Raw genomic sequence first — 16,297 nt, forward strand, 5'->3', positions numbered from 1 at the left:
TGACGTGAATGCCCGGGACTGTGGGAAAGTGGCTGGTGCCCCTCAGATGGCGCCAGCGGGTGTGGGGGCATGGCTGATGGAGGGGAGAGGCCCCCAGTGTCCGGCCCTGGAGGAGGCTCTGGGCCGACAGTCTCCCCAGGCGGGTCCTGTCCTGCTGTTTCCCGAGACCACCCCTCTGCAAGGGTGCCCCCCCCGGGCTGGGAAGTCCACTCCCTTCTTCTTCCTCGAGTGTGCGAGACCCCCTTGGGCTGGTCCCAGGCTGCGCGTGTCATCCTTGCTTTCCATGCTTGAGCTCCACGTCCGAGGTGGCTGTCCCCAGCACCCTCTCTGCCGTGTCCCTCTCTCTCTGTGGCTGCCCTTCCCAGTGCCCATGCTGGTCCCTCGCTGCCCATGCCTGGCCCTCTTCAGTGTGGGCACTCCACTCTGGGGACCCCTGCTTGGCCTCCCCTGCTCTCTGGCTCCCTCTGGCCCTCCGACTGCTCCCCAGGGCCCCCGCACCCAGTCCTCAAACGTGAGTGCCCCCAGGGCTCCACCCCTGCGGCCCCTGAGGCACTGTGGCCTCCTACCTGCCCCTGCCACTGTCCCCTGTTCCCGTCACTGTAGACCTCTGGCTCCTGTTGCCTCCAGTCAGCCTCACTCCCCGGGCACCTCAGAAACATCCCGGGACCCCCCCTTGTCTCCCATTCCTGCCTGTCCCCCCGGGACTCTGTCTCAGGCCTGTTTCCACTGTCCAGGTCCGAGGTCCAGACTAGGGCTCGCCTTAGCCCTTCCCACATGTACACGATCCCGGATGCGGTGAGTCTCCCTCCAGCGGCCTCCTGATCCGCCTGTCTAACCTCAGAGCCCTGCTGTGGTCTCCAGGGTGCCGTGGCCCCTGCCAGGTTGGTCCCTCCACACGCTGCCCACTGGAGGCCAAGGGCTGGTTCTGACCACCTGTGCCGGCTCGGCAGCCCCCCAGGTCCCCAGGCTCCCGGCCCCTTCCTCTCACTGGCCCTGCCCCTGCGACGGCCCCCCGCCTCCCTTGTCCCTGGACCACCTTTGTCCATGGCTCACCAGTCTGGCTTCCCTCTAGGCTAGTTCTCTGAAGCTATTTAAATCCGTGTGCTCAGAGCGCCGGCGGGTGCTCCGGGGCCGGCGGAGGGGACAGTCTCCTGCCCGCCCTGCTGGGCTTTAGGTGAGGTGGCCCATGTGGCGGCAGGAGGGCAGCAGGGTGCTGACAGCCCTGAGCGAGCCCCTCTGGGTCCCCCGGGGGACGCGGGGCTCGGGCGGGCGGCAGGCGGCAGGGCCGGGGACGCTGGCCTCTCCTGCTCTCCGCGGCTGCTCTGAGCCAGGCCTTGCTGCCGCCCTGGCTTTCAAGTACCTGAAAGCGTTGCTGCCTTTTATCTGTGAGGAAAATAGCTGCGCCGAGAGCCAGGCGGGCGGTCGAGGCCCGAGCAGCAGGCTCAGCAGGGCGGGAGTGGCAGCCACCACCCGGCCTGGGCCAGCCCACGAAGGGTCCCCACTCCCCGAGAGAGGGGCTGCAGCCTGGGGACGGGATTCCCAAGGCCAGCTTGGGTCCTGGGTGGGCCAGGCTGGGTCGGTGGCTAGGGGTGGTGGCAGGACCCTGGGCTCATTCCTGGCCTTTGGGCAGAACGGGAAGCACAGTCAGTGTGAGTGGGCAGGCCGGGGCCAGGTCCAGGGGGGCAGGTGGAGCAGCCCTTTGCCTTGCTGGGGTAGAACCCAGGCCTCGCCCATGCCAGGCAGTCGCTCTCCCACTGGGCACCTTGTTTCTGCTTCTCTGGGTTGGGATACTCAGCTCTCTGTCATCTCTCTGAGCCTCAGTTTCCTCATCTGTGAAATGGGCAGAAGATCTAGCATTTGCCGGGGGCCCAGGTGCCAGGCAGTGCTCTGGACCCTATTGGTGTGTCCGACACACAGTCCTCTGACGTGATTGCCTTATGGGGAGGACACTAAGGCCCAGAGGTCACCCACTTGCTCTTGGTTGTACAAGCAAATAGCAAGCCTGGGTTGCCACCCGGGCAGGCTCCAGAGCGTGCTGGAGGCTCAGGTACTGTGCCGGGCACTGGGGAGGCGGGAAGGGCAGGTGCTGTGTGCACGGGGCTCGCGGGGAGAACAGGGTGGTTTCTGAAGTGTTCATCGGGCAAGGGCCTGGGTGTCGGGTCACTTGCTCTGGGGCCTCCAAGTCGTGTGGAACTCTGGGTGAGGAGTCGCTCTCTACTGCTCCAGATGCTTTTATCGAGAGCCCAGCCTTCAGAGACCCTGGGGACCCTGTGCCCGCCCCTTCTCAGCCTCCCCTCCTGTGTGGAGTGCAGGATGTGGACTCTGCTCCCGACGGGCCTCAGATTCTGCTGCTCCGGGAACCAGTGGCCAGAGCCTGAGCTGGCCCTGCCTGTGTGCAGCCCCTGTCCCTTGCTTGGGGTGGGGGGCTACCAGCCAGGCCGGGCAGCCTGAGCACAGATCTAGTCCTAAGCACATGTGTTCACGCAGCCTATTCACGCACGGTGTGCACGTGCGGGCCTTGGCACGGCTCCTCCTGAGCCGACACTCCCTCAAGCACCCACGTGGCTCCCACCCTCCCTCCTGGAATCCAGAGGGGACTTGCTGATCTCTCACCCTACCTTAATTTTTCCCCGGCACCAAATTCTTGCCCAAGCCTTCTGAATCTCCTTGTTTGCCCCTCCCTGGCCTGGGCTAGACGGGAGCCCCTGGTGGGCAGGTGCCCATGGGGCCGTCTGCACTCAGAACTACGCCTGGCAGGCCTTCCGTGCCAGGGACCATCGCGGAAGGGAGGGAGGGAGGGAGGGAAGGAGGAATGTGCCGTGTACCATGCACCCGCCACACACTCGACACGTGCTCACGCACAGACGCGCACACGGATGCACTGGGAACCCATCTTCACTGCTGCTGAAGCTTGAAAACAGTTTTTGTCTTTCCCCATGTGCAGGGACCTCCCTGTCACTCCAGATGAGGGAGGGGAAGAGGGAGAGAGAGGGAGAGAGAGGAGAGAGAGGGAGAGAGGGAGAGAGAGAGGGAGAGAGAGGGAGAAAGAGGGAGAGGAGGGAGAGGGAGAGAGAGGGAGAGAGGGAGGGAGAGGGAGAGAGAGGGAGAAAGAGAGGGAGAGGAGAGAGAGGGGAGAGAGAGGGAGAGAGGGAGAGAGAGGGAGAAAGAGGGAGAGGAGGGAGAGGGAGAGAGAGGGAGAGAGAGGGAGAAAGAGAGGGAGAGGAGGGAGAGGGAGAGAGAGGGAGAGAGGGAGAAAGAGGGAGAGGAGGGAGAGGGAGAGAGAGGGAGAGAGAGGGAGAAAGAGAGGGAGAGGGAGGGAGAGAGGGAGAGAGGGAGAAAGAGAGGAAGAGAGAGGAGAGAGATGGAGAGAGGAAGAGAGAGAGGGGAGAGAGAGGAGAGAGATGGAGAGAGGGAGAGAGAGAGGAAGAGAGGAGAGAGGGAGAGAGGGAGAGAGAGGGAGAAAGAGAGGGAGAGAGAGGGAGAGGGAGAAAGAGAGGGAGAGAGAGGGAGAGAGAGAGGGAGAGAGGGAGAAAGAGAGGGAGAGAGGGAGAAAGAGAGGAAGAGAGAGGAGAGAGATGGAGAGAGGAAGAGAGAGGAGGGGAGAGAGAGAGGAGAGAGAGGAAGAGAGAGGAAGAGAGGGAGAGAGATGGAGAAAGAGAGGGAGAGGGAGGCCTCCTGGAGGTGGCGGCTTCCGAGCTGGGTCTGGAGCACAGGAGGATTTGTGTGTGGGAGATGAGTTTGTGGGCTTGGGGGCGGAGGGTGACAGTCAGAGAGGAGAGGAGCAGACAGACAGGAGGATGTAGGGCAGGACGCCTGTGGTGGGCAGGCGCTGCCGGCCTCTGGCCCCAGGAGGGTGTGCCGTGAGCGACGGGTGCTCGGCACCCAGAAGAGCAGGCTGTATGCAGTGGGTGCTCACTGTGGGGCTGCGGAAGGAGCAGCTGCTGTGGGCTGGGTGCCCCCGCCTCCCGCCCTCAGGTGCTGCCGTCCTGAGAAGAGGGGAGGTTCTGGGAGGAGAGCGTAGGTGGGGCGTCCCCTCCCTGTCCAGCTGGGCTACAGGACATGGTGGGGCCCCACGCAGGCCAGCTTGTCCCTGTCACCTGCTTGCTCCAGACCCTCAGGCAGGGCCGTCCCTGCCTCACTCCAGGCTGGGTGGGGGGTGGGGAGGGAGCCCTGGAGATTCTTCCACATTCCCAGGATGTCCCCATGGCTATGTGGAGACAGCTGGGTGGGGAGGGCAGGTCCTGGGAGGAAAGAGGTCGGGAGAGGTGGAGGACAGTGTGAGAGGCTGGGCGGAGGCGCACCCTGGAGCGGGTGTCCTCAAAGTGCCGCTGCCCAGGTGTCCCGGGCGATCCTCACAGCCTCAGCCACAGCTACTGAATCAACCCATTTGCAGCTGGAGAGACTGAGGCCTGGGGAGGTGAAGACACCGTTTTCCACCTGGTGAATGGCGGGGCTGGAATTGGAACCTGAGTGGTTTAGTTCCCGCACCGTGGCTTGAAACACCTCCCCAGGAAGCGGGGGAGGCCTGCAGTTGAGGGAGACTGGGGTGCTAGGCGGAGGAGCCAGCAGCGAGGACAAGGAGGAGGCTGGTCTCACCCTGTGGACTCTGCTTAGGAGCCTGTGGTTCCCGCCCACAGGGCCCCGCCCGGGGCAGGCTGTCCCATTCCAGGGCCTCAGGTATTGCTGGGCAGTAGAGCCCCATTTTCCCGCAGGCCAGCAGGCAGACCCCCATGTGGGGCTCCCATCCTGTGTGGGAATTGGGGTGCATGGGGGAGGCAGTGTGCCCAGGTCCTCTCTGGTCATGGGCCTGGATCTGAAGCTGCTGACAGAGACTGGACCCAGACATCCCGCTGTCCATCATGGATGCTGGTAGTTTGACTGGAAGAGGGAGGCGGCTTGGAAGGAGGAATGTGGTGTGAGTGAGAAGCAGCAGCCTCGTTGGAAAGGGGCGATCTGGGAGACTTGGGTCCAGTCCAGATGCCTGAGCAGGCCTCCCGCCCCTCCACGTACCTGGCGCTTGTTGGTGGAACCCCTCAGAAGTGGGACAGACTTCCATCAGAGGCCTGTGGAGACCTAGGCGTGTGCTCATCACTGCTCACGAGGACGAGGCAGAGAGTAAATGCTCAGCACGTTGGCCCAGCAGGGTCCATGTGGAAGAGGCTGGGGGCACGTCCGGCACATCTGGTCTTTTCCGTCTCCACCACTGTCTCCAGCTTCAGCTCCAAATTCAGAACATTCTGTCGTGAGGGGCAAGCCAGGGGTGGTATTTATTTTGTTTGGTTCTGTTTAAAAAGTCTTTGTCAAAAAAATGGACATTTTGGGCTGGGGAGATAGCTCAGTTGGCAGAGTGCTTGTCTTGCATGCACAAGGCCCTGGGTTCAATCCCCAGCACCGCAAAAAAAAAAAAAAAAAAAAGGACATTTCTTCAGGGTGTGGTGGCACACACTTGTAATCCCAGTGACTCTGGAACTGAGGCAGGAGGATTGCAAGTTTGAGGTCATCTCAAAATAAAAAGGACCGGGGATGTGACTCAGTGGTGGGGTGCCCTTGGCCTCAAGCAATACTCTGGACAAAAATAAAGACATTTCAGACATGTCCAGAAGTTCAGTAGAGCCACGAGCCACCGCACCCGCCACTGAGCACGGCCAGCCCTTGGCCAGTGGTCTTGTCCACCCGCCCCCAGCCCACGCCCTGGTCCCTGTGAGGCGGATCCAGGCACCAGCATGTCCCTCACCCCTCATGTTTCAGCACACAGCTCTGAAACGTGGGCCTCAACAGGGGACAGTTTTGTCCCCTCTCGGCATCATTGGGCAGTCTGGAGACGTTTTCAGTTGTCACAGCTGGGGAGGGTGCCACTGTCACCTAGTGAGTGGGCGGAGGCCCAGGATGCTGCTGAACATCCCACAGGGTACAGGACAGCCCCTGACCAGGATGACCCTCCCCTCAGGTGCCAGAAGTGTGGCGGCAGAAGGCCCTGCTCTAAAAGGCAGGGTCCCCGAGGACAGAGAAGACTGCTGCACTCTCCCCCTCCTCACCCCCACCACGGACAGTAGCTTTTGCATTGATCATGGAGCATCTGGTCAGGTCGCACCTCAGAGGGTGCTGTTTCCATACGAGTGTCCTTGGGGCCGGGCTCTCCACACAGGTGACACGTGTGTGGCATTACGTTCTAAGAGACATGGGTGGGGTGAGGTGCATGGTCCACTCAACCCTGCACCCAGCCACCTGGCATCCTCCCCTGGCATCCTGGCCTTTGTTGCAGGGCAGAGTGTGAGTACATACCCCTCCCCTCAGACCCAGTGAATACCTGGTTTCCTCTCTGCCATTGTTTTTACCCTGTTATGCCTTGAAAAACCATCCAGAGCGGCACAGGGAAAGCTGCCTCCTCCTTTTTCATGGCTATGTAGTATTCCTTGTGTGGCTGTGATTTCTTTAAACATCCCCTCTTGATGAACATGTACGTTGTTTCCAGTGTCATGTAGACCACAAGAGCTCTAGGGAGAGGCCCTCACCCTCAGTTGCTCAGGAAACCTCCCCAAACTAATCAACTGTTTTCCCCACCCCCAGTCTCCTCCCCGAAGGGCCCAGGGATCTAGGCCTTTCCCACCAGGGTGCGTGAGGGAGGCAGTGGGGCCCGCAGGGCCAACAGGGGGGCATCTCAGGGGGCTACTGGGCCATGCCCTTTGGGTGATGGGCAACCTCAGTGCAAGATGGATCCTGTTCTTCTTCCCTTTAATCATTTGTCCCTTTTAAAAATGACTGTTAGACCTACTGCGTGTTGTTGCTCCCCTTCCTGCTTTGCTCCAGTTGCCCGGCCTCTCACCCTGCTGCCCACTGGGCACTGCCACTCCCTGACAGGCACGCCTTCCTCAGCCTCGAGGGGGCCAGCTCGGCTCAGCTCTCGCCTCTCCCTTGCTTCCTGCACCCCAGCCGCCTGGTCCTCTGTGCCCTTACGGGGCCGCCTTGCTGTGGAAGCTCTGTCGGTGTTTTGGTTGTTGCTGTCCCCAGCACTCAGGACATAACGGGTGCTTGATGAGGTGAATGCAGTGGGGTGGCTGGACGTGGAGTGGGGTCCTAGGTCAGCACAGCCTCTGCCTGCACCCTGGTGGAGGGGGGCCTGGGGACAGGGACGCCCTGGACATTGGCCAGGTGGACAGCCATTGGTGCAGGGTCAACCGCTTGCCCTGGAATACTCCCTGCTCTCGGTTTCCCAGGACCCCAGGTTTCGTGGCCAGGACTGGATCCTAATGATTTCTTAGGGGGTGAGGTCTTAGATGCAGCAGCAGCACACATCAGTGTGGCCACTCCCTCCACCCTGTCACCTGGACAGCTAAGAGCAGGGCAGCGGGCACAGGACTTGGGAGTATTGACCTGGGCTGGGGAGGGAATGGAGACCCAGGCCGCTGACTGGCCCTGTCACCAGTGGGCTGGGGCCTCTGGGCCGCTGGGGCCGAGGAAGGTGGAGGGATGGGGTGGCAGAGAGGATGGTCCACACTGCCCCTCCTGTGTCCTTGGGGGATATTGGCCACAACTAAAAAGGCAAGGGCTACTGAAGGGGCCTGAGTCTGCCCCTGCCCGGGGAGTGCCCAGCTGAGGTGGTGGGGCTGGAGGGTGCTCTGTGGCTGGGGGGCTTGGGCTGGGGACAGGAGGCCCGGGCCTGCCCTGCGGTTGGTTGAGAGGCAGGCCTTTGCCGTCCTGGGCCCTGCATCCAGGCTGTGGAGAGAAGGGACTTTGTGGAAGTCCCCCTGCCCTGGCCGCCTGGGCTTCCTCCTGTGGAGGTGGGGCTCCTGGGCTCCATCTCCTCTGAGCTGGGCAGGGGAAGGAGCCTGAGCTGAGGGAGCTGTGGGGACATGTCCAATGGGTGGTGGCCAGAGAGACTGCCTGGGGACAGGAGATGGACCAAATGACCCCTCAGGGACCCTGGGACACCCACATCCCCACCCTTAGGGCTAAATCATCTCACCCACTGGGCACTTCTGGGGTTGGGATGGTCTAGTATGTAGGCGCCCAGGGTGTGTGTGCATGCGTGTGCATGCGTGGGTGCGTGTCACGTTTGGCAGGATGCGTGTGTGTGTGTGTGTGTGTGTGTCTTTGGGACCATCAGTCCCAGCATCCCTGGAGGCCGGCGGGGAGACCTGGGGAAGGAGCTTGGTGCAGCTGCGGGAGCCCCTCTCAGGGGGGTGGACAGGATCCCATGAGACACGCAGGAGGCCGCAGCCACAGCAGGGCAGCCGCGCGCGCACAGCCTCTCTGGGCTGCTTCCGCTCCATCGAGCGGGTCCCGTCCTGGGCAAGAGGAGGCAGAGCCCGTGGGGCTGGGGCGGGTTCAGGGGCTGCAGGTGGGAGCAGGGTGCCAGCGCCCCCATCAGCAGTCCCTCTCGCCCCCAGATCCCCCAGATCAGCTACGCCTCCACAGCCCCCGACCTGAGCGACAACAGCCGCTACGACTTCTTCTCCCGCGTGGTGCCCTCGGACACATACCAGGCCCAGGCCATGGTGGACATCGTCCGCGCCCTCAAGTGGAACTACGTGTCCACGCTGGCCTCGGAGGGCAGCTACGGCGAGAGCGGAGTGGAGGCCTTCATCCAGAAGTCCCGCGAGGACGGTGAGTCGCGCCTGACCGCAGGGTCATGTGCAGGGACGCGGGATGCGTGGCACGGCGTGACCGAGCCCTGCTGAGAGCCGGCTGTGGCCCTGGTGTGACCTCTGGCCGCCCTGGCCACTGCCCTGGTGGCCTCGGTCTCGGGAGTGCCCGGGTTTGGGGGCTTCCCTGTGGTGGGTGACATGGCCGTGCTGAAGAAGGACTGTGCGTTCCTGGCGTGGACAGTGGGACAGCTGCTGTCCTCACAGGCAAAGACCGGAGGGTGGGGCGTGGAAGGTCTTGTTTAATCAGGTATCAGGGACCCGGGAGCTGGCAGCCCGCAGGGGGCTCTGGGAGCAGGGGCGTTGGAGGGGTGGGGAGTTTGGAGACTCTAAAACTGAGCCGCCTTGGTGCAGTGCTGTGCTGGTTTGGGCCTCAGTGACAGTGATGTCCCCCTGGGCAAGTGCTTTGCTCCACATGACACCGCCTCCCCCATTAAGCTCAATGCATCACCTGAATGGCTGTCCTCACGGGCTGTGACAGAGCTGTCAGGAAGCCCCAGCCTTAGGTCAGCAGCTGCGATAACAAGGGCGCTGCCTTGGTGGCCCCCAGCCGGGACCCCTGACCCGACCTGAGCTGACTGGGGCACTGAGGGGGCTGCTGTGGGGCTGGGGTGGCAGGCAGGCCCCTGGGTTGGGACAAGCCAAGGACAGGACGGCTGGCTCCTCGAGGCTGCCCTGAGCGTGGTGCCTGCGGCTTCCATGGGTCCCTGTGGGGAGCAGGGAGCCCTTCCCCTCCTGGCAGCCCAGGGCCCTGAGGGAGGGCACTCTGCCGCTCCTGGCCTCTCCCAAGGCCCTGACTCTAAATAGCTCACCTGGTGCTCTTGACCTTGGACGCTGGTGTCTGTACATTTATACCCGCATGGCCCCAGGACTCTAATTGCTTTTCCCAAGGACCAGGAGTGTCTGGAGGCTGGTGCGGCAACACCCTGCGGGCATAATCCCGCTATAAATCTCTGATAAGCCCCTCTAATTGCATGGCTGAGGTTTCCTGGGTGCCTGCGACCTGGTGGGGGGAGCGGGGGACGAGGGGCAGCGTCGATGGATGGCCTGCTCCAGGCCACTCCCACCCCACGCAGGCAGAGGGACACAGGGCGCAGGCCCCCACTCCCACCTCCAGGTGGACTGGTGGTCGGCACACTTCCCGCCCCGCCCCCGCCTTTCCTCCGTTGCTGGCGTGGGGCTCCGCGCCTCTCTCTGGCCGCCGCCCCGTGCTGAAGGTTCCTCCCCTCCCAGAGCTCCAGTTCTTCCCTAGACAAGCCCACCGCCTCCTGTTTAAGGGGCAACCTCTGCAGTAGTTGGAGACAGAGGCACTGGGTACAGGGACGGAGGGCCCAGAGTCTTAGTGGTTGGCCGTGTTCGGTTCCTGCCCCAGGGACCTAGAGGCCACCCTGGGACTCAGTAGCCTGCGCCCCCACTCCCCACATGCCTGGCACCTGCTGTCCTGGATGGTCTTTCAAGGTAGGCACTGCTCACTCGATTGGTAGCACAGGAAGTCACAGGGCCACAGAGAAGTCACCTAATAACTAGCACCAAGTGACATAGCACATTAGAGGTGAAGAGGGATTTGACCCCAGGCTGCAGGGCCGGAGGGCTCAAGTGGTTTTGTATCCTCTTCTGCTCCGTCTTCCGCCTCCACTGTCCCCATGTGGACCAGCTGGGTGTGAGTGCTGGGGCACTCCAGGGACACACACCCTCCAGTGGTGGGAGCGCCACGGGCAGGGTTGGGGTCCGGGCACTGTGTTTTGGCTAAAGGTGAGACGGCTTGACTTTCTTTTTCTTTTTTGTACTGGGAATTGACAGGGTGCTTTATCATTGAGCCCCCTCCCCAGTCCTTTCTAATTTTTATTTCAAGACAGGGTCTCGCTAAGTTGCTTAGGAACTCGCGAAGTTGCTGAGGCTGGCCTTGAACTTGTGGTCCTCCTCCTTCGGCCTCTCGAGTTGCTGGAATTACAGGTGTGCCCCACCGTACCTGCCGTTGTTTGAATTTTTATAAGCATCTAATCAGGTGCCAGGGAGTTAGAAAAAATAAAGCCCACTCCAGAGTTTCACAAAGGACCTGGCATCCAAGATAAATTATAGAGAGTGAGCTACCAGGCCAGCCGGCGCTGAGGAGCCCCTGCAGGGCCTGCTGCCGCCGAGTGACACTCGCCCCTTGCCGAGGTCTGTTTTCCCACCTGGCGGGGCCTCCCATGTCCTCAGATCCTCCTCTGCTCCCTGTGCCAGGGTGAGTAATCCCTGGAGCCTGGCTGGGCCTGGCCCTGTGTATGGACATGCGGGGCCCCTGACCCCACCTGCTAAATGAAATTTGATTTGGAAGCAAGTCTTTGGGCGGGTGAAAAGAAAAGGAGAGAAAGCCGCGCTCTGGCTGGCCAAATTGAAATCAGCATCGAGCGGCTGGTGGAAAGAGGCCGCTGCACCTTGTAGCCTAATCCCTGTGAAAGATTAAAGATGTCTTTGGCCGCATATTGTATTGATTCGTCCTCTGAAGTATAAATCATCTGTGAGTTGCTCAGAGGAACATGGGGAGGGGAGGGGAGACAGGGAGGGCGTGTTCATGGGCTGGGGATGCACATCAGAGTGGTGGTGAGCAAGTCCCAGGCGCCTACCTGGGCTGGGCTCTGGGTGTCTCAGAGGAGCATATTTATGATCATCTTGTAGGTGAGGAAACAGACCAGAGATAGCAAGTGGTTTTCCCAAGGCCACACAGCCAGAGTATGGAGGATCTGGAACAGGAACCTAGCTTTGTCCTGTGGGTGACCCCTGGGATGGCCCAGTGCTGACTGGGACATTTGCACAGTGCCTGGAAGAGGTCCAGCCCCCTCAGCATCACGTGCTCTCACCCTACTCACACGCTCGGGCTCTGGGTGGTCCTATGGCCTTTGAGCTGTTCCTGAACCAGAGCCACCGTCCCCTGACCTGTCATGACCTGGTGCCAGACCCGTTCATCCCTGTGTTTATCTCCATTTGATAGTTGGACAACAGAGGCTCAGAGCAGTGAGGTGCCAGAGCAGGGCTTTGAGCCAGGTTGTCAGACCCCGGCCCTCGACCTCGCTCTGCCTCCCCAGCTTGAGTCACAGAGGCCACAGCACCTGGGAATTCGGGCTCCCTGGACAGGCCTGGGCTCCAGGGCAGCTTCTCATTGGCTGTGTGCTCCTGGGAAAATAACTTAGCCTCTCTGAGCTCAGTTTTATCCTCTGTAAGATGGGGCTAGGTTGTCAGAATGAAATGAACGCCTGGCATCTGGGATGGGAACTCGGGGATGCGTCCGGAGCTTGGTTTCCAGGGTCCAACTCCCTGGGTCCCAGCCCGTCTGCTGGAACCTGTGGGGCGAGGGGGTCACCCAAGGGGGCCGTGTGGGACTCTGGCCACGGAGGCACACGTGGCCAGAGATGGGGCTGGGGACAAAACCACAGGAGCAGGGGCAGACCTGGGCTTACCAGAGGCTGCTGTGGTGGCAGGAGGGCAGTGACGTCAGTCTCAAGGTTGGGCAGGGTGGGATGTGTGTGAGCATGTTGGGGGGCATGTTGGGGAGCATGCCCACACGTGCATTTCTGGACTTGTGACCGGGGTCTGTGGGCACGGCCGTGTGCGCCTGTGTGTGCGGCGTGAGGGTCTGTGGGTGCTGGAGCTCCTGAGGCCGGTGCAGCGCGGCTCCCCAGCCGCAGCCGGGACTCCCTCCTCCCTGCAGGCCCAGGCTGCCCGGGAGAGGCCGGGCACCTGCCCTTCCCGGCTCCTCTGCAGCACTGTGGCCGGGGCTGGGATTAGACATGCAGAGCAGGCCCCGCCTGGGATCCCGAGATAAGGCCAGTGAGTCACTGGTAGAGGGACAGACAGGCGGAGAGGGGGCGGTACAGACGTGGCCTGTCCTGGCGCCTCCTACCTGGGCCCCTCCAGGGGTGGGTCTGGAGCATACATTCGAGCCCTCGAGCCTTTCCACACCCCTGGGCCTCGTGCAGGCCCCCGTTTACCTGCACCGGTGCCCCCATTTCACAAAGGAGGAGAACCAAGGCTCAGGGATGCCAAGGTCACATGGAAGCATGCGTGTCAGAGCCCAGGGCTCCCGTGTGGGTGTGGGTGGCCCGGGAATTGGTGTGTGTGGGAGCCTCCTGTGGCCCAGGCCCTGTGGACCTGCTTCAGAGCCGTTCACTCACTAGTGCTCAAGACAGCCCCATATCCAGAGGACCAAACTGAGGCTCGGACAGACTAAGTAACTCCTCCAGGACACACAGCTGGAGGGTAGAAGGGGCAGGATTTTGATCTCGCTGATGGTCTCCCAGCCAGTGATCTGTCCCACCTCTGGTGCATGTGATGGGAAGGACGTGGTGTTTCCGCGTCCGCCATTGGTATTCTGGAGACGCTGGCGAGTCAGGCTGCCGCTGCTCTGACCTCCAGCTCCAGCTCCCGGGCCCACGGCAGGCCGGTGGCATGCTTGCATTTCCATGGCCTCTGTCAGCCAGAGCAGCAGCGGACGGGGCTGCAGCCCGCTCGGAGCCTGTGTGCTCTGGCTGCAGGAGGCCGGGGTGGGCTGCTCCTGGCTTTGGCTCTCCGGCTGTAAATGGAAGGCCGCCTGCTGAGGCTCCTGGATGAGCGGGGGAGCTTGGCCGGCTGGGAGCCTCTGGGCGCCCCTAGCATCCAGAAGTCCCTAAGGGTGGACACTTAGAGCCCGTGCTCTTCCTGCTGCCTCACCCTCTGTCTCTCTGCTGTGCACACCAGCTTCCCCGATGTTGCTGGGGTGCCGGGTGCAAGCCCACCCCAGGGTCTTTGCCTGGTCTCTCCCTGCACATCCGGGTGGCCCACACCTTAGAGCATTCAGTCCCCTCCTGGAGAGGCCTCTGAGCCTTTCCCCAGGCCGTTACTCTCCACTCCTGTACCCTGCTCTCTTTTTCTCTCTAGCACCAAACTAATAACTTTTTGTCTGTTTATAACTCGTAAGGGCAAAGATTTATGCCTGTTTTGTTCTCTGCTGCATCCCCAGCTTCTAGCACATAGAATTGCTCAATAATCATTGAATGGATGATTGATCACAAGATCTGGCGCCCACCACTCACTTCTTCAGCCCTCCTCCCACCCCGGGGCCTGAGTGCTCTCCCAGACCATGGAGGGACAGACTGAGGCTGGCGGGGCCCTGGGTCAGGTCAGGCTGTCCTGGGACCCCAGCCTCCTCCCCTGCTGGGCTCTCCCGCTGTCCCCCACCCTCCGCTGACTCATCAAGGACAGAAATCCTTCCCTAGCAGCAGAGGGCGGGGTGTGAGGACTCTGGCCTCTCAGTAGCTGTGGCAGGGGTCTCTTGTTTGAAACACGGGACTCACGACCCTTTCATTTCTCACTACTGGGCCTGCACAGGCGCTTTGTCCTGAGGTGCTGCTGTCCTCGGGGCAGGAGGAGGAGGAGGTGCAGCCCTCCATGGCTCTAGTCTCCCAGTGACCTGGCTTCGTGGGTTTACGTAGCACCTGCTGGGTGCCCAGCCCCTGTGTGAGGGGCACAGGCCATGGGCACTACTCTCAGGCCTCCTCAGGGGTGTGGGTGAGCACAGCAGTGCCCAGGACAGCCTGCATAAAGGGAGGTGACAGTCCCCCTGTTGAAGTGAGTAAGCACCGTTCCAGGCTGCAGGGCCCCACCGGGCAAGATGGCGGTCCTGGGGGCTGGAGGAGGGCTCCTTGGAAAAGCAGAGGGAGGAGAAGGTGGGCCAGGGAGGGAAACAGCCTGAGAAAGGGCCTGGAGGTAGGAAAGAGCAGGGCAGAGGGAACCTGGCGAGGGACCTGGCCGGTGCCAGTGACCCCAGGAAGGGCTCCGAGGTGGTGGGGCTGAGGGGGGCCTCTCTAGGCCAGCCCTGCATTTTGAAATTTTTTGGGCCTCGGGGTGCTGCCCGCTTGGCGGGAGTGTATCAGCCCACGACAGCTGCACCCCCGCGTCCAGCCTGCCTCTCCTGCTAGCCCGAGGAGCTCGCCGCCCAGCGCCCTCCGGGCAGACTCCCCCTGCCCTCTGATGCTCCCCTGGCGGAGCAGGCTGCTGGGAGGACTCTCCTCAGTCTCACTGTCACATCTGCCCCAGTGTCTACCTGACCTCCTTGCTGCCTCGTCCCCTGACTGTGGGCTTCCGCGGCCAAGGAGAGACAGGACCCCGCTCGTCCCTGTGCCCCCACCTTCCTGTGCACACAGCGGGCCTCTGTAGATGTTGGTGGTGTGGATGGATGGCCAGCGCCCTTCCTTTGGGCATGTGGCTCCCTCTGTGGCAGGTGTGGGTGGGTCAGTTCATCCCCAGGCCGGCTGGCCCGGGGCAGGACGCGGCCTCACAGTCGGAGGCCTGGGCTCCAGGCTGCCTTCCCATAGGCAAAGGCTCCTCTTGGCTCGTTCCCCACAATTTTGGTTCATCCAAACGACGCTCTCAGATAGTTAAGCTGAAAATGTTTATTTAGGACACTTCTCCCAGGGGGTGCTGGGAAAGGAAATGCCCGGCAAGGCCCACGGAGGGGGCGTCCCAGGGCGCCACTTCAGGGCTGTGCGTTTTGGTTCCGGAATATGGGAGGCAGCTGCTTGGGGACAGTGCTTGGAGAGCCGCAGTGTCCTGCCCCAGGACTGTGGCCGAGATTGGCTCAGGCGGGGGCGGGGGAGGCAGGAGAGTGCGGCTGGCCCGCTTGGCTTGGTGTGTCTGCCTCCCGGAGTCACGGGGGCCGAGGCCCTGATGCTCTGCCCTCTGATCCTGCCTCCAGCACATCCTGGGCCCCGCCGCACGGCCAGGCCCCACCATTCCAGGGCCTCCACTGGGCCGCCCAGCACCTGAGACCCGTCGTGTCTTCCCTGCCCTTCCTGCCGCCTGTCAATCTGCCACGGGCAGAAATTAAGTGGACCTGGCCCCGGCGCCCCCTGCCGAACCACCAGGTCCACAGGCGCACTGGGCCTCCTCGCGGGGGCTGGGAGATTGGCAGGGTGCTGTCGTTAATGTGACTGCGCGGTGATTGCCAGGTCAATCCTGTCCCTTTATGAAGACGAACCCCTGCGCTGGCCTGGCCTGCCTCCGGGACTTCGCCTGTCTGCTCTGATTTCTCTGCCGCTCTGGCCTGTGGCAGAGCGCTGACACCTCTGTGCTTTGTGAGTCCCCAGGGCTGGGTGTCACTGGACCCTGCCGCACAGCACCTTTTCCGGCACTCTGCGCCTCGTCTCTGATGCGTGTGTCCCGCTGGGGACACGCTCCCTCCGCCTTTGCCTCCGCGCTTGGTAGGAGTGGCAAGAGGGAGCTGTCAGAGGCTGAGCAGTTTTTTGCTCTGAATTTGCATCTTTCCCTCCTAGATGGGAAACTGCAGATTCTTTCGCTGACCTCCTTTGTGAGACGCGTTCCATTTCCTTTGGGGTTTAGAAACTGTCCCTTAGCGGGTTACAGCCCCATTGCAGCCGCAGCCTTTGGAATTGGTCCTTCTGGTAGAGTGAGTGGTTCAGAGCCCAGATGATGGGCCAAGGGACAGCTGGGTCGAATCCCGATTCTGCCACCATGGACAGCGCCTCACGCTGCATGCGCCTTTCCACCTAATGGGTGGCTCTGAGGTAGGCTGAGTTGACGTCGTGTGTAGTACTTAGCACAGGGCTGGCACTACTTTAAACGCCAAGTGTTCCCAAAGGTGTCAGTTGTTATCATTATTAACCAGAGTAGAGTGAGGGCCC

At 62.0% G+C, this 16,297-nt stretch overlaps 1 protein-coding gene across 9 annotated transcripts in view; it reads left to right on the forward strand.

The window, feature by feature from the left end:
- The window catches only part of Grm4 (glutamate metabotropic receptor 4), a 105,983-nt gene that overhangs the window by 40,690 nt on the left and 48,996 nt on the right, over nucleotides 1–16,297 (forward strand). For all 9 annotated transcript variants that reach the window (XM_047558491.1, XM_047558492.1, XM_047558494.1 and 6 more), the window contains one exon: nucleotides 8,388–8,604. In XM_047558491.1, coding sequence (XP_047414447.1) covers nucleotides 8,388–8,604 — 217 coding nt within the window. The remainder of the gene's footprint in view (nucleotides 1–8,387; nucleotides 8,605–16,297) is intronic.

The sequence above is a fragment of the Sciurus carolinensis genome, chromosome 7 (genome assembly GCF_902686445.1).
Source record: "Sciurus carolinensis chromosome 7, mSciCar1.2, whole genome shotgun sequence".
NCBI classification, from domain to species: domain Eukaryota; kingdom Metazoa; phylum Chordata; class Mammalia; order Rodentia; family Sciuridae; genus Sciurus; species Sciurus carolinensis.